Source organism: Thamnophis sirtalis, unplaced genomic scaffold, assembly GCF_051295495.1.
Source record: "Thamnophis sirtalis isolate CommonGarterSnake01/CBP01778 unplaced genomic scaffold, rThaSir2_p1.2 scaffold_14, whole genome shotgun sequence".
NCBI classification, from domain to species: Eukaryota; Metazoa; Chordata; class Lepidosauria; order Squamata; family Natricidae; genus Thamnophis; species Thamnophis sirtalis.
In genome coordinates this window covers 4,491,368-4,516,105 of record NW_028261394.1, presented here as the reverse complement: position 1 = coordinate 4,516,105, position 24,738 = coordinate 4,491,368, and the positions used below count along the sequence as shown (strand labels likewise).

The following is a 24,738-nucleotide window of genomic DNA, read 5'->3' as shown; positions in this document are numbered from 1 at the left end:
CCAACTTTCTCGCGCATCCACGTGAGAGATATTGGCTTAGTGTTTGGGGCGAATGAAAAAAAAACACCCCACATTCAGGGTTGGCAACGTTTTCTAAACCGTCCCACAGCGAAGGGTTTTGCAACTAATATAAGGCAGATCAAGCGCCTGCGTGCAGCAAAAGCTGGTGATGAGTTGGCGGAAGGCCGCAGATGGCGACGTGGTTCTGTGGGGGCTGCCAAATTTGCAAAGCCAATGGGCTCCTACTTGGCGGTATTTTCGCATGCGGTGCTCGATCGGCGGCCACACACATTGATCCAGAGACCAGAAATTCGACCGTTGGATCGGATCCTGTGATTTTTGTGCCCCCATTGCTTATTTTAAACCTTACCTGTGTAAACTAGGTTCGGATCTGGGAAGAGACACTCTTGCAGCCTCCGTGTGTTGTCCCCCCCCCAAAAAAAAACGGGACACAAAGCAAATTGCTGCAAAATTGGCTGCAGTTTGTAACCCTGGGGCAATCTACTTTTTACAAAACTCTTGATTCCACCCCTTACGAGGTGTTATCCACCGTGGCACGACAAAACCGCGCTCGACTAAAGCGTGCTCGACGAAACCCCGTCGCTGATGTCATCAACAGGGCGACAACAGCGAGCGTGGAGAAAGAAGGGCGCTTTAAATAGCGCTTTGAAAGCAAGCCGATTCAACTTAAGGTAAGGGTTAGCTTTAGGGTTAGGTTAAGTGTTAGGGTTAGGTTTAGGGTTAGGTTAAGGGTTAGGTTTAGGGTTAGGTTAAGGGTTAGGATTAGGTTTAGCGTTAGGTTAAGGGTTAGGTTTAGGGTTAGGTTTAGGATTAGGTTTAGGGGTGTTAGGTTTAGGTTTAGGGGTTAATTTTAGGTTTAGCGTTTACAGCGTGCTGTTTTCTCCGCGCTGTTGTTGCGCTGTGATGACGTCAGCTACACAGTTTCGTCGAGCACCCTTTAGTCGAACGCGGTTTTGTGGTGGAACCGTTATCCACCACTTCTCCAGATCTTTAGGTAACCTCGAAACGAGAAGAACCGTGATTTCGTGGCTTTTGAGGTCCTCTGCCCCAAAGTCAGCCTGGTGGGGAGATGATGGTGATGTTGGTCCCAGTGTGTGTGTGTGTGTTGTTGTTGTTTCCTGCACAAACTACAAAAGGTCGTGCAAAGCGGTGCTTTGTATCTCTCTCTCATTTCTGACCTTCAGGGAGAAATTTGAGCGGAGGGGGTGCGGTGGCCTAGAGGCAGTGCTCCCGCCTCACAATCGGGAAGGCTGTGAGTTCCATCCTAGGTAGAGGCAGATATTTCTCTCTCTGGGCACACGGAGAATATATATCTCTGCTGAACAAAACTCCGCCTTGGCGACAGGGAAGGGCATCTGGCCAGCAAACAATCTGGTAGCTCCATTCAGTTGCCCTGACTCCACCCCACGGGGGATTATAGAATAGAATAGAATAGAATTTTATTATTTGTATGCCGCCCTTCTCCGGGAGGACTCAGGGCGGCGAACAATTCAAGGGGGAAAAAGGGGAACATAAAAAACAAAATACAAATAATAAAAGTAAACAACAGTCGCACAGCCATACATGTCGAGAGGGGAGGGAACTCATCACCCCCAGGCCTGCCGGCAAAGCCAGGTTTTGACGGCTTTTCGGAAGGCCTGGAGAGAGGTGAGGGTCCGAATCCCTGCGGGGAGTTCGTTCCAGAGGGCCGGAGCTGCCACAGAGAAGGCCCTCCCCCGGGTAATAGCCAGGTGGCATTGGCTGGTAGATGGCACCCGGAGGAGGCCAACCCTGTGAGATCTAATGGGTCTGTGGGAGGTAATTGGCAGCAGGCGGTCGTTAAAGGGAGGAGGAGGGAGGAATTTGAGCAGAACATTTCAGCCCAGGTGTAAGAGGAAGGAGGGAGGGACGCAGCTGCATCGTGAGTCCCACAGTTCAATTCTTGAGCCAGAAGTATACTCTTCAACCAAATATATTTGGATCTGGGTGGGATATCTGGTTAGGGGAGATACAAAGCCACAAGGGTCCATCGAAGTTAAAGTTCTTGACTTAAGGCAAGCTGATTTTGTTGAAAGCGTGATGGCCATAGTGACAACTCAACTTAAAAAAAAAAAATGCAAAAATGTAAAACTATCAACCCTTCTGCAGTCCGTGCTGTAGAATTCGACTCGTCCAGTTACGTGGACAAAACACACAGAAATGGGAAACAAACCACAGAAAGATATGGCCAGAACGTCCTTCACCTGGTTTCTGGTCTTTGGTTTCGTGCAAGATGGCTCTTCGCTTCTAGGTCAGCTGACACAACATAACTGCTGCTTTTTCAACGTATTTTATGAGATCTGTGTAGAATCTCATCTGTGAATGTCCCATGGACAAACTTAGAGAGATTAGAATCCTTTCCTGTGTGTTATTTAGAATAGAGTAGAGTGGAGTGGAATGGAATGGAATACAGAATAGAAAGAATAGAGTAGAATAGAATGGAATGGAATGCAGAATAGACTAGAAAGAATAGACTAGAAAGAATAGAATAGAAAGGATAAGATAGAATAGAAAGAATAGAATAGAAAGAATGGAATGGAATGCAGAATAGAATAGAAAGAATAGAACAGAATAGAAAGGATAGGATAGAATGGAATGGAATGGAATGCAGAATAGAATAAAATAGAAAGAATAGAATGAAATGGAATGCAGAATAGAATAGAAAGAATAGGATAGAAAGGATAGGATAGAATAGAATGGAATGGAATGCAGAAAAGAATAGAAAGAATAGAACAGAAAGAATAGAATGGAATGCAGAATAGAATAGATAGAATGGAATGGAATGCAGAATAGAATAGAAAGAATAGAATAGAATGGAATACAGAATAGAATAGAAAGAATAGAATGGAATGGAATGGAATGCAGAGTAGAATAGAAAGGATAGGATAGAATAGAATGCAGAATAGAATAGAAAGAATAGAATAAATAGAAAGAATAGGATAGAATAGAATAGAATAGAACTACAGAGTCAGAAGGGACCTTGGAGGTCTTCTAGTCCAACCCCCTGCCTAGGCAGGAAACCCTACACTACTTCAGACAAAGGGACGTCCAATCCCTTCTTTAAAACCTTCCAGTGTTGGAGCATTCACAACCTCTGGTGACAACCTGTTCCACTGAATCATTGTTCCAACTGTCAGGAAATTTCTCCTTACTTCTAGGCTGCTTCTCTCCTTGATCAGTTTCTACCCATCGCTTCTTGTTCTACACTCGGGCGCTTCGGAGAATAGCTTGACTGCCTCTTCTTTGGGGCAGCTCCTCAGACCCTGGATCATGTCACCCCCCCTAGTCCTTGTTTTCATTAACCTAACAAGGAAAATAAGTCCAGTTGATACGATTCAACCTCCAAAAATTCTTCAACCCATTTTCTCCTTTGCTCCCTAAAATCCCAGCGAGCTGTGCAAAAATCCCTCTCCCTTAGCCTGCCTCAAAGTCTGGGAATTCACCTTTTTATCGGAGACGGACGCGTGTTAACCGAGCAGCTATCAAAAATAAAATAAAACAACTGAGCAAGAGACAGCTAAAGGATGTCTCCTTCGTGACAATGGGCAAGATGCTATTCTGACCGATGGATTTGGGGGCTGCTGGGGACAGCTGTAGAGGACACGCAACAATCCACTGGAGAAAGAAACGTCCTGGCCCGAAATCTGATTGGAAAAGAACAGGAATGGCGCCCAACCTGCGCAGCAGAATAGCCACATGGGTCATACCCACACAAGGATGGGTATGGGTATCATACACATGGTCATTGGGTAAACACGTGGCTTGGGGTTTTCCATGCGGATCCAGAAGGATCTAGGGCTGTGCCCGCAGCGGGCATCGAGTCCCAGGCTCTCTTCCCCCTACCCCGCCATCTTGCCTGGCGCTCCTAGGCATCGGTGCTCCATTCATTGTCCGGTCAGTTCCCATCTAGAACCGAGGCCGTGTAGTTCCCTGGGTAGAGACAGGGACTGGGAGAAGTGCTGGCCAGGCTGTAGGCGGAGTAGGCTACCACGGAGCCCAGGGTCAGCCCCGTCATGTAGGAGACCGTCATGGTGTTACCTGGGAGTGAGAAAGGGAGAGGAGATGGTTACAACCCATCGGAGAGGGCAAGGGGTGTCCCGGTGGGGCCCGTGACATCATCCGGCAAAGTAGGCAAATTTCGACAATTGACGTCCTTTGCGGGATGAGGTCATGATGCACATGTCTTTGTTTGAGGGATGACCACAAGCATAATTTATTTTAATAGTTATTCTCCTCGACAGGGATGAATGGATAGATATAGATAAATGAGAGAGAGAGATGATGGATGAGAGAGAGATAAGAAAATGAAATAGATGATGATGATGATTGATAGATGGAGATAGATAGGTAGGTAGGTAGGTAGGTAGGTAGGTAGGTAGGTAGGTAGGTAGGTAGATATATATATATATAGATAGATAGATAGATAGATAGATAGATAGATAGATAGATAGATAGATAGATAGATATACCATAGGTAGGTAGATATGTAGGGTTAGATGATAGAGATAGATGACAGATAATTATGGATAGATAGATAGATGATATGCATAGATACACGTAGGTAGGTAGGGAGAGAGAGAGAGAGAGAGAGAGAGAGAGAGAGAGAGAGAGAGAGAGAGAGAGAGAGAGAGAGAGAAATGATAGATAGATGATAGATAGATAGATAGATAGATAGATAGATAGATAGATAGATAGATAGATAGATAAATAGATACCATAGGTAGGTAGGTAAGCAGGTAGGTAGGTAGGTAGAATTAGATAGATGTTAGGGATAGATGATAGATAATTATGGATAGATGATATAGATATTAATTATGAGAGAGAGAGAGATACTGTAGGTAGGTAGGTAGAGATAGATAACTGATAGGGATAGATGATAGATAATTATGGATAGAGATAGATGACAGATAATTATGCAGATAGATAGATAGATAGATAGATAGATAGATAGATAGATAGATAGATAGATAGATGAAAGATAGATAGATAGATAGATAGATAGATAGATAGATAGATAGAGATAGATGATAGACAGATAGACAGATAGACAGATAGACAGACAGACAGACAGATAGATAGATAGATAAGCAGGCAGGCAGGCAGGCAGGCAGATATGGATAGATGGACAGACAGGGATAGATGTGGATGGATATAGATGGATGGATAGATATATGATGATAAGATGACAGATAATAGATGTTAGTTACAGAGAATGAGAAAGATAATAGTTGATTGATAGATACAGAGAATCCGAGAAAGAGATAATAGATATAGAAAATGAGAAAGATAATAGTTGATTGATAGATACAGAGAATCCAAGAAAGAGATAATAGATATAGAAAATGAGAAACATAATGTAGATACAGAGCATGATATATATATATATATATATATATATATATATATATATATATATATATGTATGTATGTATGTATGTATGTACGTACGTACGTACGTACGTACGTACGTACGTACATACATACATACATACATACATATATATATATATATATATATATATATATATATATATATATATATATATAATATATATATATCATAGCAAGATAGAGATTACAACCGCAGTTCTCAACTTCGGAATCTTTAAGGTGGGCAGAATTCCCCATGCTGGCTGGGACATTCTGGGAATTGAGGTCCAGACATCTTGAAGTTTGAGAAGCCCTGATTTATAAGACACCTGTTCTACTGAAATAATAATTATGTGGCGCTGGTGCCAACCTTCTCCCCTCTCTGATCAAAAAACTCCTTCCGGCCTTTCCCCCACCCCATCCCCTGATAACGGCATCTCACAATTCTTGGGAGAGGAGGGGCGAAAGGCGTGCAAAATGGTGGCTTTAACTAACCTGCCAATTCCCGCTGCTCAGGGCTGACTTTCCCGGCCGCCAGGATCATGGGGACGCTGCCGAAGTAGCCGTTGGTGATGCCCATCAGGAGGGAGAAGACGCAGGGCCATGCCGGGTGGCTAAAGGTGGGCTTCCCATTGGGGTAGACGCAGAGGATAAACAGCGGGATGAAGACCACTCGCAGGCAGGAGCAGAGAAGGAGGTGGACTCCCCTCCAGTCATATGGCAACGCCGCCAAAATCTGAAAATTGCAGGGGAGAAAAAAGGGAGATTCTTACGAACCTGCGGAATCCACAAGAGAAACGTTAAAGAGACTTCCTGGATCTGTTTTAGGTAAAGGTAAAAGGTTTCCCTCGCACATATATCCTAGTCATTCCAAACTCTAGGGGGCGATGCTCATCTCCGTTTCAAAGCCGAAGAGCCAGCGCTGTCCGAAGATGTCTCCATGGTCATGTGGCTGGCAGGACTCAACGCCAAAGGCACACGGAACGCTGTTCCCTTCCCACCAAAGGTGGTTCCTATTTTTCTACTTGCATTTTTTAACCTGCTTTCTTACTGCTAGGTTGGCAGAAGCTGAGACAAGCCACGGGAGCTCCCTCCATTACGCGGCGCTCGGGATTCGAACTGCCGACTTTTCTGGTTCAACAAGCTCAGAGTCTTAGCCCCTGAGCCACTGCGTCCCTCTCGCGGTGTGCTTGTTTTAGGTAGCGGGGCCAAAAGAAGAAGGCAAAGCCAACTGTTGGGAGTTTGCGGGTAGACTGCCACGGGGCGGGGAGGCTCGTTTAGCCGAAGGCTCTGAGGTTCTCTGCCCCTGTCAAACACGGGCAGAGGTTAAGAATCCCATCTGGGATTTATTAGTGGAATACTGGCAAACTTTAGAGGCGAACCATCAGTCTATTTTCAAGCAACTTTTTTTCCTAGTTTCAAAACCTTTTCTCCAAGAGAACAGCTCAGATTTCTGCTTCGATTGCAAGATGAAATTCAAGGGGAGGGGAGAGAGAAAAATGAGGGTCAGAGACACAAAGGGAAAGGAGGACACATCAAAGAGATTATCTTGTCCCCCCATCCCCGCCTTTTGATCTGACTCCCTGCTTCCTTCATCTCTGCTCACACTGTGACCCCCATCAGAAAATCTTCTGGCAAGGGGAACCGATCTATCGTGGCCCACCATCCACCAGCAGAGATGGCAACAGAGGCAAACAGTGAGGAGGCTGGGGAGGAATCTGGGCCAGTCCTGGAGTCTGGGGGAGGCTCTGATGAGGGCTCTGTGTCAGAGGCAGAGAGGGGGCCAGGGCCGTCTGACAGTTATCAGCTGCCTTCGGAGTCAGACATCAGTGAGGCAGAAGAACAGCTGGAGCCTGTTCCCAGTGTGCGCATGCGCAGAGCTGCCAGGAGAAAAGAACAGCTCAGAAAAGTCACAGGTGGATGGTGAATGGCCCCTCCCATAGGAAATAAAAGAGGAGTGAAAGGGGAGGGGGCTTTTGCAGGAAATAATTCGTTTGTTCATTTCAGGAGTGTGAAGATCTGTCCCTGAATCTCAGAGACTCTGTGCCCAAGTCTTTCCTTGCACAGCACCTCCTTTGGGAAATATTTACATGGCAGCTTTCCAAGCTAGATAAGGTCTGTGGTCATAAATACTCCTTTGAAAGACTGTTTGCCAGGCCTTGGCTGAATGTGAATGAGAGGAATTCACATTCGTTTAAGAAAAGGGGTTTTGTGGGGACCAGGAATCTGCCTCCTGTTTTTTTAGGGAAGCCTAGCTCAGAACAATATCCCAGATCTTGGCTGTCCCCCAGGATGGATGGCACCTCTGACCCTCTGATCGCCTGCAGATTTTGGGGTTCTCCTTCTGCCAAGATGGGCCTGGGTCATGGAGCCATGCTGCGGGATCCTGGTCAAGAGGGTGGGTTACCTTGCCCACGAAATCAGAGAGGTTGAAGACGGCCATGATGAGGATGGGGAGCCATTCCCCCAAAGTGCAGTTCCGGATCTCCGATTCCAGCCCAGGGAAGAGGCAGAGGGTGATGAAGTAAGTCACAGCGATGGAGAGCATGTAGGTCCAGATCACGAGCGAGACGACGTAGCGATGGAGCATCATGTCTGTCGGAATGCAGAGAAACAAAGCGGTTAGGCCACGAAGGGCTTTCCATCCTGGCTTGTTGCCTTGGTCAGAAAGCAGGTAGACGAGAGGATGGAGAGAAGGGAGTTATAATGTAATGTCAGAAAGACAGGCGGTATGAGGAATTGCCAAAAGGAAGATTGGAAATTCCTTCCTTCCTTCCTTCCTTCCTTCCTTCCTTCCTTCCTTCCTTCCTTCCTTCCTTCCTTCCTTCCTTCCTTCCTTCCTTTCTAATTTTCTTTCTTTCTCTTCCTTCCTCTCTTTTTTCTTTTTCTTTTTTCTTTCCTTTCTCTTTTTTTCGTTTTTTCTCTTTTCTCTTCTTCCTTCCTCTTTCTTCTTTCTTTCTTTTTTCTCTCTCTTTCTCTTCCTTCCTCTCTCTTTCTTTTTTCTTTCCTTTTTATTTTCTTTCTTCTCTTTTTTGTCTTCTTCCTTCCTCTTCCTTCCTTCCTCTCTTTTTTCTTTTTCTTTCTCTTTCCTTTCTTCTCTTTTCTCTACTTCCTTCCTCTTTCTTCTTTCTTTCTTTCTTTTTTCTCTCTCTTTCTCTTCCTTCCTCTCCTTTTTTCTTTCCTTTTTCTTTCCTTTCTTCTCTTTTCTCTTCTGCCTTCCTCTTCCTTCCTTCCTCTCTTTTTCTCTTCCTTCCTTTTCCTTTCCTTTCTCTTTCTCTTTTCTTTCTTCCTTCTCTTCTTCTTTCCTCTTCCTTCCTTCCTTCTTTCTCTCTCTCTTTCTCTTCCTTCCTTCCTCTCTTTTTCTTCCTTTCTTCCTTTCTTTTCTCTTTTCTCTTCTTCCTTCCTTCCTTCCTCTCTTTTTCTCTTCCTTCCTTTTCCTTTCCTTTCTCTTTCTCTTTTCTTTCTTCCTTCTCTTCCTTCCTCTTTCTTCTTTCCTTTTCTCTCTCTTTCTCTTCCTTCCTTCCTCTCTTTTTCTTTCTTCCTTTCCTTTTTTTCCTTCTTTCCTTCTCCCCTCCCTCCTTTTCCTCCTTTCCTGCCCCTAAAAAGGCAATTATAAAAAAAAAGAACCAAACGTACAAAAACAAGCTTTCAAAAACCATCATTTTTTTGGCCTTGCCTTGAGGCTCTGATATAGTGGGTTTTTTTTTAATAGCAGAGTTGGAAGGGACCTTGGAGGCCTTCTAGTCCAACCCCCTGCCTAGACAGGAAACCCTATACTGTTTCAGACAAATGGCTTTCCAACCTCTTCTTAAAGACTCCCAGTGTTCTAGTTACCTCTGAAGCTCGGCCAACTCCGTTTGATTTCCGCTTGAGGGACGTCAAATCTAACGTAGGCGCCACTGCCAGCCAGATCACCAGTATCCCCAAAGGTGTCGGGAGGAGACGTGTTTTCTCTGGGAGGCCGATTCTCCTTGGAGCGAAAGGACAGAGAAATAGCAACCATCAAGATCAATTGCCAAGAACCTCTGGCACAGCTCAATGGATAAGGAGGAGGTTGCAATGATGATGATGATGTTGTTGATGATGATGATGATGATGATGATGTAACAGTTGGAGGTGCACTGCTTTTAACATGGAGGATCTCTACAATCATTTAAGCCAATATGCCGATTCTAAGTGCATCTCTCCTGGCAATGGTAGACTCATCCTTAATTAATTATTAATTAATCCCTTCATTCATCCATCCATTTATTCATCCAATCGTTCACTCATATCTCTAGGAGCTCCAATGATACTTCTCATTTTTCTCTACAACCCAAACTTGTAAGGCGAGCTGAACAGGAAGAAGGAGCAGCAGCTGAAAGTGGATTTGGATCTACGTCTCCTTAATTGCACTCAACATTTTCACCAGAACACCAAACTGGTAGTTCTTTTGATTATTCATTTATTCACTTGATTATGTCAGCGTGCACTCATTTGAATTAACTTTGTCCACCGGAAGAGGTCGCCATTTCTCTCCTTCAACCAATCCTTAGATACTGGATTTTGAATCTTTTGTGTTACTTTTCAATACTTGTGCAATGGCATCTTGGTTTAGGTTCTATTGTTAACGGTGATGCTGGGGGATGGTGCGGTTTTCCAGCAGTGATAAGGAAGGAAGGAGAGAAGGAAGGAAAAGAAAGAAAGAAAGCAAGGAAAAGAAGGGAGGAAGGAAACAAGGAGAGGGAGGGAGGGAGGAAGGAGAAGGAAGGAAAGAGAAAAGAAAGCAAGGAAAAGAAGGGAGGAAGGAAGGCAAGGAAGGAGATGGAGTAAGGAAAGAGAGAAGGAAGGAAAAGAGAAAAGAAAGAAAAGAAGGGAGGGAGGAAGGAAAGGAGGAAGGAAGGAAAGCAAGGAGAGGGAGGGAGGAAAGAGAGAAGGAAGGAAAAGAGAAAAGAAAGGAAGAAAAGGGAGGAAGGAAGGAAAGGAGGAAGGAAGGAAAGCAAGGAGAGGGAGGGAGGAAAGAGAGAAGGAAGGAAAAGAGAAAAGAAAGGAAGGAAAGGGAGGAAGGAAGGAAAGGAGGAAGGAAGGAAAGCAAGGAGAGGGAGGAGGAAAGAGAGAAGGAAGGAAAAGAGAAAAGAAAGGAAGAAAAGGGAGGAAGGAAGGAAAGGAGGAAGGAAGGAAAGCAAGGAGAGGGAGGGAGGAAAGAGAGAAGGAAGGAAAAGAGAAAAGAAAGGAAGGAAAGGAGGAAGGAAGGAAAGAGAGAAGGAAGGAAAAGAGAAAAAAGCAGGGAAAAGAAGGGAGGGAGGAAGGAAAGAGAGAAGGAAGGAAAAGAGAAAAAAGCAAGGAAAAGAAGGGATGAAGGAAGGAAAGGAGGAAGGAAGGAAAGCAAGGAGAGGGAGAGAGGAAAGAGAGAAGGAAGGAAAAGAGAAAAGAAAGCAAAGAAAAGAAGATAGGAAGGAAGGGAAAGAAGAAGGGAAGGAAGGAAAGCTAGGAGAGAGAGGGAAGGAGGAAAGAGAGAAGAAAGGAAAAGAGAAAAGAAATGAACATTATGTTCCTTCTGCTGTCATATATTTGATCAATGTGATCTTGGAGGGGCATCTAAGCTATTCATACCATTTTAGATCCATCCTCCAAATATGTCAAGCAAGAAACCAACTCTCAAAACTACAACCCTAATATTTCTAGAAGATTTACCAAGAGTTTCGTGAAAACTGTCTCAAAAAACGTAAAACCCAAGAAGGAGCACAAAGCATTTTCGGGCCACAACTTACAAAGCGGATGTCTTCTGCTGTCACGTCGTGGTGGACCCTGTATCCGGTGCCGTTGTCCATCGGCTCTTTCAACTCGGAGGCCCTCTTCTGGGATCGGGAGGTGTAATACCTGACGAAGAAGGTGCGCTTCACCAAGAGGTGGAGGAGGAAGCAAGAGAGCTCCAGGCCAATGGAGATGCAGAAGAAGATCATGGTGTTCTCCTTCTCATCAGACAGAAGCAGCTTGGTGAAGATGCGACTTAAGGAGATGATGACCCCAGCAGTACCTGGAAGGAAGAGATGGAGTTGGGATTGGGTGTTAGCACTAAGACCTGGACCATGGCCATCAGTAGAGTTTGTGAAGGCTTGGCTTCCTTCACAAGAGGTCAAGAGATCTTCCTGGTTGCCCATATATCTCAGCTCCTCCATCTCTTCTGTCCAACCCATTAAATACTGTAAAAATGTATGAAGGAAAAGACAGGATAGTTCCCCGTTTGATTGTTAGTTGAATGTTGAATGTTTATTTTATTTATATGCTGCCCTTTTCCCCCGAAGGGGACTCAGGGCAGCTCACAACTCAACCAAGGGAGGGGGATGCAGACAAAAATTAAAACGACATGCAACAATACATAATTTAAAACACACAAGAGTCATACCATTCGAGGAGGGGGTAGAAGCTTTTTAGCCCCAGGCCTGTCGGAACAGCCAGGTTTTAAGGGCTTTGCGGAAGGCCTGGAGGGTGGTGAGGGTTCGAATCTCCACGGGGAGCTCGTTCCAGAGGGTCGGAGCAGCCACAGAGAAGGCTCTCCTCCGGGTAGTCACCAGTCAACACTGGCCGGCGGATGGGATTCGGAGGAGGCCTAATCTGTGGGATCTAATCGGTCTAGTGGAGGTAATTGGCAGCAAGCGGTCTCTCAAGTACCCAGGTCCAATACCATGAAGGGCTTTATAAGTGACGACTAGCGCCTTGAAGCGTATCCGGAGACCAATAGGCAGCCAGTGCAGCTCACGGAGGATAGGTTAGTGCTAGTAAACCTCAACTGAAACTATTCTAAGCAGCGTTTAAGCTCTTCACGTATCCAGAGAGGCAAGAAGGATCATCAAGCAAGATGTTCATGAAAGGTCATATGTTCCTTGAGGCACTATATAAAAGATCTCTTGCTACCTATCCTTCAGTGAACAGTATTAAGCTAATACTCACTTTCTCCCGTCATCACTCCTTGAGTGTATCGCTTCGGTAGCATCCCGGTGTAACCATAGAAACTGGATTGCTGCACTTAAAAGGGGAGAGAGAGTTAAGCAAGCAAAAGAGAAGGCGAGTTATGACATCCAAGTACTAGATTTCGATTTATTAGATGTCATCTTTCATAAGGGACTTCTTCTTCTCCACCATCTCCCTGACTCCCTTTTGGTCAAGGAGGACAACACCGTTTGTGAGTTTCAACCAAGGACACCCTCGTTCCTAGACTGGCTGGGAAAGATTCTGCTCCCGTTCCCACGCATACCTGTGCAACCAAAGGCCACCACGCCTTTGGTTGACATCCAAGTACTAGATTTTGATTTATTAGATGTCATCTTTCATAAGGGACTTCTTCTTCTCCACCATCTCCCTGACTCCCTTTTAGTCAAGGAGGACAACACCGTTTGTGAGTTTCAACCAAGGACACCCTCGTTCCTAGACTGGCTGGGAATGATTCTGCTCCCGTTCCCACGCATACCTGTGCAACCAAAGGCCACCATGCCTTTGGTTGACATCCAAGTACTAGATTTTGATTTATTAGATGTCATCTTTCATAAGGGACTTCTTCTTCTCCACCATCTCCCTGACTCCCTTTTGGTCAAGGAGGACAACACCGTTTGTGAGTTTCAACCAAGGACACCCTCGTTCCTAGACTGGCTGGGAAAGATTCTGCTCCCGTTCCCACGCATACCTGTGCAACCAAAGGCCACCATGCCTTTGGTTGACATCCAAGTACTAGATTTCGATTTATTAGATGTCATCTTTCATAAGGGACTTCTTCTTCTCCACCACCTCCCTGACTCCCTTTTGGTCAAGGAGGACAACACCGTTTGTGAGTTTCAACCAAGGACACCCTCGTTCCTAGACTGGCTGGGAAAGATTCTGCTCCCGTTCCCACGCATACCTGTGCAACCAAAGGCCACCACGCCCACCGCCATAAGATTGACCGCATAAGCTTGGCGCTGGGAGAAGAGATCGAGCCACACGTCGCAGATGCTCACAAAGAGAAGAGGACCCAAAGCGAAGAGATAACCTGAAATGAATGAAAGAAGCATGGTATGAAAGAAAGAAAGCTACAAATTCCAGATGTTTATCCTTTGGCATATAAATTCTCCAGCATGGAGATCATTGAGCGTACGTAATATTCAGGTGACATCTCTATGGCTTCCTTCTTAAATTTCTGACTGAAACTTTGGAGGAAGACATAGAGAAGAGAAGACATATAGAAGGTTCTAACCCTGGCTACAACTTCTCTGGTGAAGGACAGAAACCAAGAAGTGAAGATGGAGAAGACAAGAAGGATTCTGAACCTACCCACGGTGATCCTGGTGTGAAGACTCAACATTTCGACCAGGACGTTGTTGAGAATGACCGCAACCAAGGCTACTAAAATGTAGGTCAGGCTCATGTCAAACACGATAGAGGTCCCTGCAGAAAGACACACAACCTCTTGGTTCATACATCATGTTAAACCGGCTTCACAAGGGTGTCCTGAATGGATTGAGTTCACACAAGACGTTAAACCAAAACCAAGAAAATCACAATCCGGCTTGGCGGGAGGTGTAAACAGATGGGGAAAAAAAGGAGGATCGGGGATAGGCATATAAATTTAATAAATAAAGAAAAATAAGAGGGGAAGGAAAAGTATGCAGTGAAGATCTTTGGTGTTTCTTGGGCAGGTTCAACAAAAACTGGAAACTTATAAAGAGGCAAAACAAATTTCATTGTATTTATTTTGTACAAAGGAGGGGAAGGGAGAAGAAAAAGAATGGGAAAACTTATTTTGCAAGGGGGGGAAATGCTGTCGCTTTAAATCAGAACTGAGCATGCCTGGCTGTGGAATTCTGGGAGTTGAAGTCTAAAAAAATTGCTGCCTCACCAGCCATAAAGCTCACCGCACGTCACTGCTACTTCTAATAGCTTTCATTCCATTAAAGCTCCACAAAAGACTTTCAAATGTTTCAGAGAACTTTGGAATAGGGGAAAAAGACACCTACCTGGGTATTTGTGATGAAGGTAATCAACGTCCGTGATAAAGCTATTGTATGGCAAAAGAAAACCGACACCCGCTAGAAGCATAGCGAAGTAGATTCCATGGTAACGATCTTGAGGCTCGGGGTTTTCACAGACTAATCCCGGGGGGGAAAAAAGACAGAAAGGTAACAAATTAAGCCAAGTGGTTGCTAAGTGGAACGAAGTGTCAGCTGCCACGTTATGCTTACTTGTGCTTTGCTACCTTACGGTCTGAACTCTGAGGAGGAGGAGGAGCCAACGTCGCAACGTTACATTGTGCGGATTCGACTGTCCGAATCCGCTGATGACACTTTTGCCCCTGGACGGTCCGGTAGGACCTAAACCATCCCGAAGAGATGGTGACTGGGAAGACAAGACCTTGCTGGTCGCAGGGACATCGCAAAGTCCCTGATCGACCCAAGGGAAGCGCTTCCAACCGGCGGCAACAGGCAGCCTCCCCCAGCTGACATAGTTGGAGACGGCTCCAGAAAAAGAGAAATGAAAGTGTTTCCACTTGGTGAGGGGTTTTTTTTCCTTTTCTTTTAGAAGATTGCCCTAAGAAACTCTTTTCTTAAGCTAAATTAGTCCCTTAAGCAAGAACAAAGCGGCGTATTTAATCCCTTTTGGACTGCCTTAGAAAGTTTTTTGCTCTTGCCTGTAACGATCTTTTGTGGATTGAAGTGATTGCAACGTTTCCTTTTTTTCCGCTTGAGGTGAAGGGACCTTTTTTTTTCTATTTCCCTTTACTACTTTAACTTTTTTTGGCTTAAATTAAAACTCTTTTTACTTTAATAAATTTCTTCTTCTACTTGATACAATATCATATTAAAGATACTTAAGGAAAAAGGTTTTAAAATAGTTGAATCTGCCATTTGGAAGCCCAAGTCTGAAGCTTTTTTTCTTCTGCTGTCGCAACAATGTATCCTTTGTTTACTCTTATCTGACTACACTGCCGGTGCAATAGAAGGGTTTGGAACTTCTTTTTAAAACCTGATAAAGACCCAAGGTCACAAATAGTGTTCTGCTGGTGTGTCTGAAAAAAAATATTTTGGCAAGAATTGGAAAAGGAAAGGAAAACTTTAGAACCCTTCTTCTTTGAAAACCATGAACTCTGAGGAAGGGAGGATGAAGAGGGCGATGCTTGGGGGAAAGCGAAAGTAACTGCAGTATCTCCCTGAGAAGCTGCCTCAAGGTCACCCAGCTGGGAGAAGAAAGTAACTGCCTACCAACTTATGCTTGAAGTGACTGTTCTCAAAAACATCTCGCTTGAACCTGATTGGTCATGGGGGTGGCAGTCAGTGATGGGAGACAGTTCAGGGAACTTAGCTATTTGGGCACCTGATTCTCAGTTCTGGCTATTCATTACAGCAATACACTTGACTTCAATGTGTGTGTGTGTGTGTGTGTGTGTGTGTGTGTGTGTGTGTGTTGCATTAGTGCTGATAAATAAATAAAGGGAAACTAGTATAGATCTATTTCAAGCTATTTAGCTCTCATCAGCTAGCCATACCCTTACTGGGATTTGAACCTGGGCTGTATTACATATTAAGCAGTTGTGTTAACCACTAAGCCACAAGGTTCTCCTCCTTTATCAGCTGAGCCAGGGAAGTAGGTATGTATTTAGTGTCACAACCCCTGGTATGCCCAAATATGGGAGGAAGCAGACTGCTTCCTTTCTCTGTCTATCGGTTCGTCACAAGAGACCATCACGACGGAAAGCCATTATTTTAAAAATAATAAAAATAAAAATAATGGCTTTCTGTCGTGATGGTCTCTTGTGAAGAGCCGATAGACAGAGAAAGGAAGCAGTCTGCTTCCTCCCATATTTGGGCATACCAGGGGTTGTGACACTAAATACATACATACATACATACACACATACACACACACACACACACACACACACACACTTTTCTCAATAAATGGAGCCAAAGATAATTTCTACTTAGAGATGGCTGGTCTCACACTACGACTGCCCTTGTGTTCTTCCTTCAATTTTCTTTTGCTTTACCGACCTGAAAAGATTTTGGTAGATGGGGTGTGTGTGTTTGGGGATTGTCCTGTGTGTTGGGCCTGGTCTCTGGATGTTATGTGAATTTCGTTGTATGGGTATACTGTGTATATAAGTACAGTGACAATAATACTAGACAATACTAGAGCCGAGGTGGCGCAGTGGTTAAATGCAGCACTGCAGGCTACTTCAGCTGACTGCAGTTCTGCAGTTCGGCTGTTCAAATCTCACCGGCTCAGGGTTGACTCAGCCTTCCATCCTTCCGAGGTGGGTAAAATGAGGACCCAGATTGTGGGGGTGATATGCTGACTCTGTAAACCGCTTAGAGAGGGCTGAAAGCCCTATGAAGCGGTATATAAGTCTAACTGCTATTGCTATTGCTATAAAGTATAAAAGCATTGAACATGAGATGCTCAGTGGTCTTTAAGAGAACTTTAGGAACATGGAAGCCAGGTTGAATGAGAATCACCCTGGAAAACTCCAACAGAAGTCCATTCACAGGTCCTTAAGCTGGAGATAGATGGAGAAGGGAATCACACAATGTAAAAACATTGAAGGACACTATCTCAAAAAGCCCTACCCTCCATGGGAGCCACCTCTGGAGGCATCCCAAGCCATCTCTTCAACTCTTACCTGGCTCCATCAATGTGAGGACTCCTTTGGTATGGCCTGTCTTCTCCTGAAGCTCTTCTTCCTCCAGTTGGTAGCTGTCAAAACTAAAGCTCATCACGATGTTCCCTTCAGGTGTCACCACTGGACTTCCCTCCTTGAAGTGATGGTCTCCTCGCACGGAACCCATGGCCGCTGACCTAGACGTTGGAAGAAAAGAGCACCCTTTCCATGCATCTCTTGGTGGGTCATCAGAATTACACACTTGTTCTGGAATACTTTTTGAAGGCAAGTGTTCCAGGGTGGAATTAGCGTCTTTCAGCTGTTGGAAGTACAAAGCATCAGAGAAACATGGTTCTTGTAGGACCCAGAGACTTCAAAACCCTCATCTGTTATCAGATCCATTCTTCCATTCAAGCAATAATTGGAATTTTGCCTGAAGGGACAATGGGGTTGCTTAAAACTGATCTTCTCCCATCCCCATATGTTCTAGACTTCAACTCCCAGAGTTCTTAGTCATGATCATATTGAATGGAGAAAGAATAGAATAGAATAGAATAGCAGAGTTGGAAGGGACCTTGGAGGTCTTCTAGTCCAACCCCCTGCTTAGACAAGGAAATCTCATACCATTTCAGACAAATGATTATCCAACCTCTTCTTAAAAACTTCCAGTGTTGCAGCATTCACAGCTTCTGGAGGCAAGTTGTTCCACTGATGAATTGCTCCAACTTTCAGGAAATTTCTCCTTAGTTCTAAGTTGCTTCTCTCCTTGATTAGTTTCCATCCATTGCTTCTTGTCCTGCCCTCAGGTGATTTGGAGAATAGTTTGACTCCCTCTTCTTTGGGGCAACCCCTGAGATATTGGAAGACTGCTATCATGTCACCCTTGGTCCTTCTTTTCATCAAACTAGACATATCCAGTTCCTGCAACCGTTCTTCATATGTTTTAGCCTCCAGTCCCCTAATCCTCTTTGTTGCTCTTCTCTGCACTCTTTCCAGAGTCTCAACATCTTTTTTACATCATGACGACCAAAACTGGATGCCGTATTCAATTCCAGAAATTCTGGAAAGAGTAAAGGCTACACTCCTAAAAGTTTTCACAAGGCTGCCTTAGATGTCTATCCTGACTCCTGGCCATGGATAATACAATAGCAGAGTCAGAAGGGACCTTGGAGGTCTTCTAGTCCTGCCTAGGCAGGAAACCTTATACCGTTTCAATAATGGGAACTGTGGGATTCCCATTATTGAAACAATAATGGGAATTGTGGGATTCCCATTATGGAAACAATAATGGGAATTGTGGGATTCCCATTATTGAAACAATAATGGGAATTGTGGGATTCCCATTATTGAAACAACAATGGGAATTGTGGGATTCCCATTATTGAAACAATAATGGGAATTGTGGGATAATGGGAATTGCGATGCAACATTCTGAAGCACATTCAGATCGATGGAAATTAATGCACATTATAAAACCCTACACTCAACGACCCCCCCCCCCCCCCACACACACCCAACAACATTGCAAGGAGTTTTTTCTTACTTTGGAAAGGAATAAATCCCACCCTGAAGTTATTTTGTTTAAGGTGTATTAATTAGAGGGCAAGTTTTAGTATATATTTTACTTCTTTTTGTCAACCACCCAAGAGTCTAAACAAGGTTCTAGTCCACCAGAGGTCCAAAAGTCAGAATTTGAGCGTGGAATAACATATTTTTTCCTTCTCTGACACCAGCAGCTCAAACCCTTCCATTTTTTCCTACATGTAAATTTACCCAATTGATAGGCTCGGCGCTCGACCAATTTCCTGGAATAACCTCTGAGCAAAGATTCTTAATTTCTCGGCGCTGACAATAGGGAGCATTCTATTTGTATTCTCCTCCTTCACAAACCCTCTTTTTTATCTGCAGAGTGGGAAAACAAACAGGCTTCTCCCCTCCCTTGCTCTGGGGGAAAATATGGCAAGGTATCCAGCTAAAAAATTCAAACTCCATTTTTTTGGGGGGGGGGGGTAACCGATTAGATGATGTTCTCTTTTTCTGGAAGGAAATCATTTTCTTTAAAGTTTGAACTGCTATTGAGAAGACCTATTTTATTTTAAACTGTTTTTGTTAAAAGATTTATACCTTGTATTGGTTCTGGGAAGTGGGGGGGGGGGAAGGGGGGAGGAGGGGAGGGAGGGAGCGGAGTTTACTAAGTTGGAGGAGGGGTGTTGGATTTTAAGGTATTATGATTGTACATGTATACTGCTATTTTTTCTTTTTTATGTATATTGAAATGGAATTATAAATACCATCAACACAAAAGGGAGTTTGCTCAGAAGCTGAAACACACCAAGCGAATTAGAGGAAGAGTGGGAAGCAGAGGAGAGAAGAAAGATAGGAAGAGAGGGATAGGAGAGAGGGTGGGGGGGGAAGACGAGGTGTATAAGGAGGAGTGGTAAGGGGAGAGAGGAGAAGGAGAAAGGAAGGGGAAGTAGAGTAGAAAATGATGGAGGGAAGAAAGGATGTAGAAGAGTTGGAAGCAGAGGAGAGAAGAAAGATAGGAAGAGAGGGACAGGAGAGAGGGTGGGGGGGGGAAGACGAGGTGTATAAGGAGGAGTGGTAAGGGGAGAGAGGAGAAGGAGAAAGGAAGGGGAAGTAGAGTAGAAAATGATGGAGGGAAGGCAGGATGTAGAAGAGTGGGAAGCAGGGGAGAGAAGAAAGATAGGAAGAGAGGGATAGGAGAGAGGGTGAGGGGGAAGATGAGGTGTAAGGGGAGAGAGGAGAAGGAGAAAGGAAGGGGAAGTAGACTAGAAAATGATGGAGGGAAGAAAGGATGTAGAAAAGGGGAGGAGAGAGGGGGAAGAAAGTGTCAGATAAGGCATAAATATGGTGTATGGAGAGCAGAAGAGCCAATAACTGGGTTTTTTTCCCTTTGGTAGTGATGGTAAGATGAATTGATGTAATTACTTAATAATACAGCATGATATTGACTATGTAATAGTATACATGTGATTATATGCTATGAAAATGGAAAATAAAAAATTTCTATGCGGAGAAGACCTGGAGCTGGTATTTTGTTAGTGGGGTGAAGTTGTGCTTAATTCACCTTGTGTTAACTCTTTTTTAGCCGATGAGAAAAAAACAGTACACACACGGGCAAGAGAACGCCAAGGAACGCACAATTCCCTCCTCTTTGTCTTCCTCTCTTGAAACCCCACTCCCTTCTATCACTGATGATGTTACGTAGTTGGGTCACGAAACATCGACAAGTGAGCCACCAAGCTCAGAAAACACCAAGGAAGGAAGACAGTCCTTCTTCTTCTCCTCGCAAACCTCCCTCTCTTCTAGCACTGATGATGCTACCTAGCTGGGCCACGAAACGTCTGCAACAAAACAACCGAGCTCAGAGAGGGCCAAGGGCCCCCACATCTTAAATCTATTCCATCATCCCTGAAGGCGACCCAGAGAAGGAGGAACCCACTGACAGGTGTCATTCCTACCCTGTTGCCCTGGGCCAGCTCGGACTCCAACTCCCTAAATTACCAGCCAGAAAGATCCAGACACCTCCTGGGGGGCGCCAGCTTGGAGAAAGCAGGCAGGGGGCTGGGATTCTCAGAAAAAGAGGGGGGCACCTACCCAGTCTGTTTTCAATGGAGGTGGGGGGGACGTTGTAGTTTTTTTTGGGGGGGTCTCCCGACCTCAGCAGAGCCCCTCACTCCAACCGAGCATCCTCCCTTTGTTTCAACCCCCCCCCCCCCGGCTCCGTCGGACACAAAGGCCAGACCCTTCCTTATAGGATGCGGCGCCAACAGGTTTGTGCGCCCAACGCCGCTCTGCGGTCCCGCATCCCCTTCCTTTTCTTTCCCCTCCTCTGCCCCGCGGCCGGCCGGTTCGGGCTCACCTCTGCCCGGGCTGTTGGCTCCCGGCTCCCGGCTTTCCTCTTGCCTGCTGCTGCTGCTGCCGCAGCGCCGTCCGCTCCTTGTCAGCGGCGCCCGGGCTCCTTCCCCTGCGCCTGCCCCGGGCGACTTTCCATGGGCGCCCGTCGGTTGCTTCAGGAGCGCTCCTTGTGGGGAGGGGGCGACTGGGGACGCGCGGGTTGGGAGGGGACGAGGGACAGCCCCCTGCTCTCCTCTCCTCCCTCCCTCCTTTCTCTCTCTCTCTGTCCCTCTTCCCCCTCTCTTTCACTGCCTCCCTCCCTCTTTCTCTCTTTCCCCCTCTCTCTGTCTCCCTCCTTCTCCCTCTCTGTCTCTTGCCCTCCTCTCTCTCACTGTCTCCCTCCCTCCCTCTCTCTTCTCCTCTCTTTCTGTCTCCCTCCTTCTCCCTCTCTGCCTCTTGCCCTCCTCTCTCTCACTGTCTCCCTCCCTCCCTCTTTCTCTCTCTCTCTTCCCCCCTCTCTCCCTCGCTCCCCTCTTCCTCTCTCTTTCTATGCCCCCCCAAAAAACAGCACCCAGAGATTCCCCGCCGCCGCCGCCACCCTCCCCCCCAGACAGCTTCTCTCTTGACCGAGGAAATCCTTTGACACCCCCCCCCCCCAGCCCCTCCCCAGCTTCTAATAGAGATGGGAAAACCACAGCGAGATTTTCTCCGCCAGGGCCGAAGCGTGCAATGTAAACGGGTTGGTTCCCAAGTTGATGGATGGGTGGATTGGGGAGGGGGGAGCGGCGGCGCGGCGGGGGTGGGGGGGAAGAGTTTATCCAGCCATCAGCGCGATGCTGGTTCTTTCCCCGTCTAGCTTGCAAGAGGCCGTGGGGTGCAGCTGATGCCCCATTTCTGGAAGGAAGGAGAGAGAGGGGGGAAAGAGGGAACGGCACAAGGCGGGGTGGGGGGGGCGGGAGTGGTACAGCTTTGGGGCGGGAGTTTTGCCTCCCTCCCCATTTTTCTCTTCTAAATCAGATCCCCCCCCCCCAATCCCGGGATAATTGTCCTCCCTCCTGGATTTTTATCTCCCTTCTGGAGAGGAATTTATTCTTATGCTTTGCATTTGGAGAAATAAGGTGGTTTTTTCCCCCCTCTCTCCTGCACCGTTTGTTCATCTCGCAAAAGCCCTGCTTCAGGGGAGAGGGGGGAGGGAAAGGGGAGGGTCTTTATTTAGTTAGTTAGTTTGTCAAACATGTGCAAGGTAACAGGTGTAAGTGTAAACATGGACCTGAACACAGGAAACGGGTGCGAATAAATGGGGACAGTGGGACAGGGACGGAGGGCACACTGGTGCGCTTATGGAGGCCCCCTTTAAGAGTCTCTTAAGAATGGGGTGAGCTCCATGGTAGACAGTTTGAGGTTGAAGCTGTGGGGGGTTTGAGGATGTAACAACGGAGTCAGGTAGAGCATTCCAGGCGTTGACCCCTCTGTGGCTGAAGTCGTGTTTTATGCAATCAAGTTTGGGTTGAAGGAGGGGGCCAAAAGAAGTCAGAACTGTGGCCACCACAATGTAATGGGACTCCTTAAAAGTCCTGAGGTTGAGAGATGGGTGGGCCAGGTTTCGATTGCTAGGCTATGGCCTCTGTCTTGATTTCCTGGTCACCCCATCAAGTAGGGTCCTCGGAGCATTAAATAGAGATTTCAATGCCCATTAAAAAAAAAAAAACGGGCAGAATTTCAGTTGTGCCAGCGTGGCTGAGATCTGGAGTTAATATTTCATTATCCAATTACGCAACACCATCAGTGAAAGAAGGGAGTGAGGTTTCCAAGGGGGAGGAGAAGGAAGAAGAGGGGGGAGGGGAAGGAGGAGGAGGAGGAGGAGGAGGAGGAGGAGGAAAAGAAGAAGGAGGAGGAGGAGGAGGAGGAGGAGGAGAAGAAGGAGGAGGAGGAGGAGGAGGAGGAGGAGGAGGAGGAGGAGGAGGAGGAGGAGGAGGAGGAGGAGGAGGAGGAGGAGAAGAGATTAAACCACCAATGTTGAGTGGATAAAACATTAGCAAGCAGCTTTTTGTATATGGAGATATGGTGATAGAGGAGAACAAGGAGAATAAAGGGGAAGTGGGGGGAGGAGAAGAAGAAGAGGAAGAAGAAGAAGAGGAAGAAGAAGAAGAAGAAGAAGAAGAAGAAGAAGAAGAAGAAGAAGAAGAAGAAGAAGAGGAAGAAGAAGAAGAAGAGATTAAACCACCAATGTTGAGTGGATAAAACATTAGCAAGCAGCTTTTTGTATATGGAGATATGGTGATAGAGGAGAACAAGGAGAATAAAGAGGAAGTGGGGGGAGGAGAAGAAGAGGAGGAGGAAGAAGAAGAAGAAGGAGAAGGAGAAGAAGAAGAAGAAGAAGAAGAAGAAGAAGAAGAAGAAGAAGAAGAAGAAGAAGAAGAAGAAGAAGAAGAGATTAAACCACCAATGTTGAGTGGATAAAACATTAGCAAGCAGCTTTTTGTATATGGAGATATGGTGATAGAGGAGAACAAGGAGAATAAAGGGGAAGTGGGGGGAGGAGAAGAAGAGGAGGAGGAAGAAGAAGAGGAAGAAGAAGAAGAAGAAGAAGGAGGAAGAAGAAGAAGAAGAAAGAGGAAGAAGAAGAAGAAGAGATTAAACCACCAATGTTGAGTGGATAAAACATTAGCAAGCAGCTTTTTGTATATGGAGATATGGTGATAGAGGAGAACAAGGAGAATAAAGAGGAGGTGGGGGGAGGAGGAGAAGAGGAGAAAGAAGGGAAAAGAAGAAGGATGGAGAAGAAGAAGAAGAAGAAGAAGAAGAAGAAGAAGAAGAAGAAGACGAAGAAGAAGAAGAAGAAGAAGAAGAAGAAGAAGAAGAAGAAGAAATTAAACCACCAATGTTGAGTGGATAAAACATTAGCAAGCAGCTTTTTGTATATGGAGATATGGTGATAGAGGAGAACAAGGAGAATAAAGAGGAAGTGAGGGGAGGAGAAGAAGAGGAGGAAGAAGGGAAAAGAAGAAGGATGGAGAAGGAGAAGAAGAAAGAAGAGAAGAGAAGGAAAAAGGAAGAAAGAAAGAAAGAAAGAAAGGAAGGAAGGAAGGAAGGAAAGAAGGAAGGAAGGAAGGAAAGAAAGAAAGAAATCAATTGTTGACAATATTTGACAACAACTGCTGTCTTCCAAACCACGATGCTCAGCACAAGACTTGGGATATTCTCCCTTCCTCCCAATAAGCCACAAATATCTTTATTTTACATTTGTTTCCTTGCCAGGGTAAAAAAAAAAATGCAACCGATTAGGAGCAGGTCCACCTTATTGGCTTTTTAAAAAGCACCTTCCAAATTTGCAAGCAGAATATCCATCCTTCCTGCTGCTTCCTACCGTTGGCCTGGTGATGGTTTCTTTACATACAAACACACACACACACACACAATCACCTTGCGGCAGATCTATTCAGTCGGGCAACAGGCCCTGTTGTGGTGCAACACGCAGAAGCCACATCTGCTGCCATTTCTGAAGGGCTGGCAAAAGGCGAGGCAGGAAATGAATGTAGGGGATTGATAAGGCCGCCCGCCTTTCCTGCTCCAAGCGAGGGAGGGAGGGAGAGAGGGAGGGTGAGGAGCAGCCCACGGAGGAGAAAAGCTACGAAATTTGGCCAAAAGAGCCCTTGGAATGAAGCAGCCACAGGTCGTCTTCGTTTAACGGCTGCCACCGGGAGCGTCATTAAGCAAAGCGGTGGTGAAGGAAAAAAGGGTCTGGTTTTAGTGACTTTTCGTTGCCAGGGCGGTCAAGGGAATCGAACGGCGGTCGCTAAACAAATCCTCTGGGAAGGTTGCTAATGGGGATCATATATCTCTCTCTCTCTTTCTCTCTCTCTCTC

The 24,738-nt window shown here is 45.7% G+C and overlaps 1 protein-coding gene across 1 annotated transcript; it reads right to left on the bottom strand.

Moving 5' to 3' along the window:
* Positions 1-2,914: 2,914 nt before the first annotated feature.
* On the bottom strand, positions 2,915-21,193 carry SLC29A4 (solute carrier family 29 member 4). Its single transcript, XM_087729432.1, has 11 exons — positions 20,898-21,193; positions 17,036-17,211; positions 14,376-14,507; positions 13,693-13,806; positions 13,283-13,411; positions 12,340-12,414; positions 11,160-11,425; positions 9,244-9,379; positions 7,817-8,004; positions 5,905-6,145; positions 2,915-4,077 (listed from the first exon to the last, which is right to left on the bottom strand). Exons 2-11 carry the CDS (start codon positions 17,199-17,201, stop codon positions 3,935-3,937), a joined length of 1,590 nt encoding a protein of 529 aa, XP_087585558.1. The 5' UTR covers positions 17,202-17,211; positions 20,898-21,193; the 3' UTR covers positions 2,915-3,934.
* Between the last annotated feature and the right edge of the window lie 3,545 nt (positions 21,194-24,738).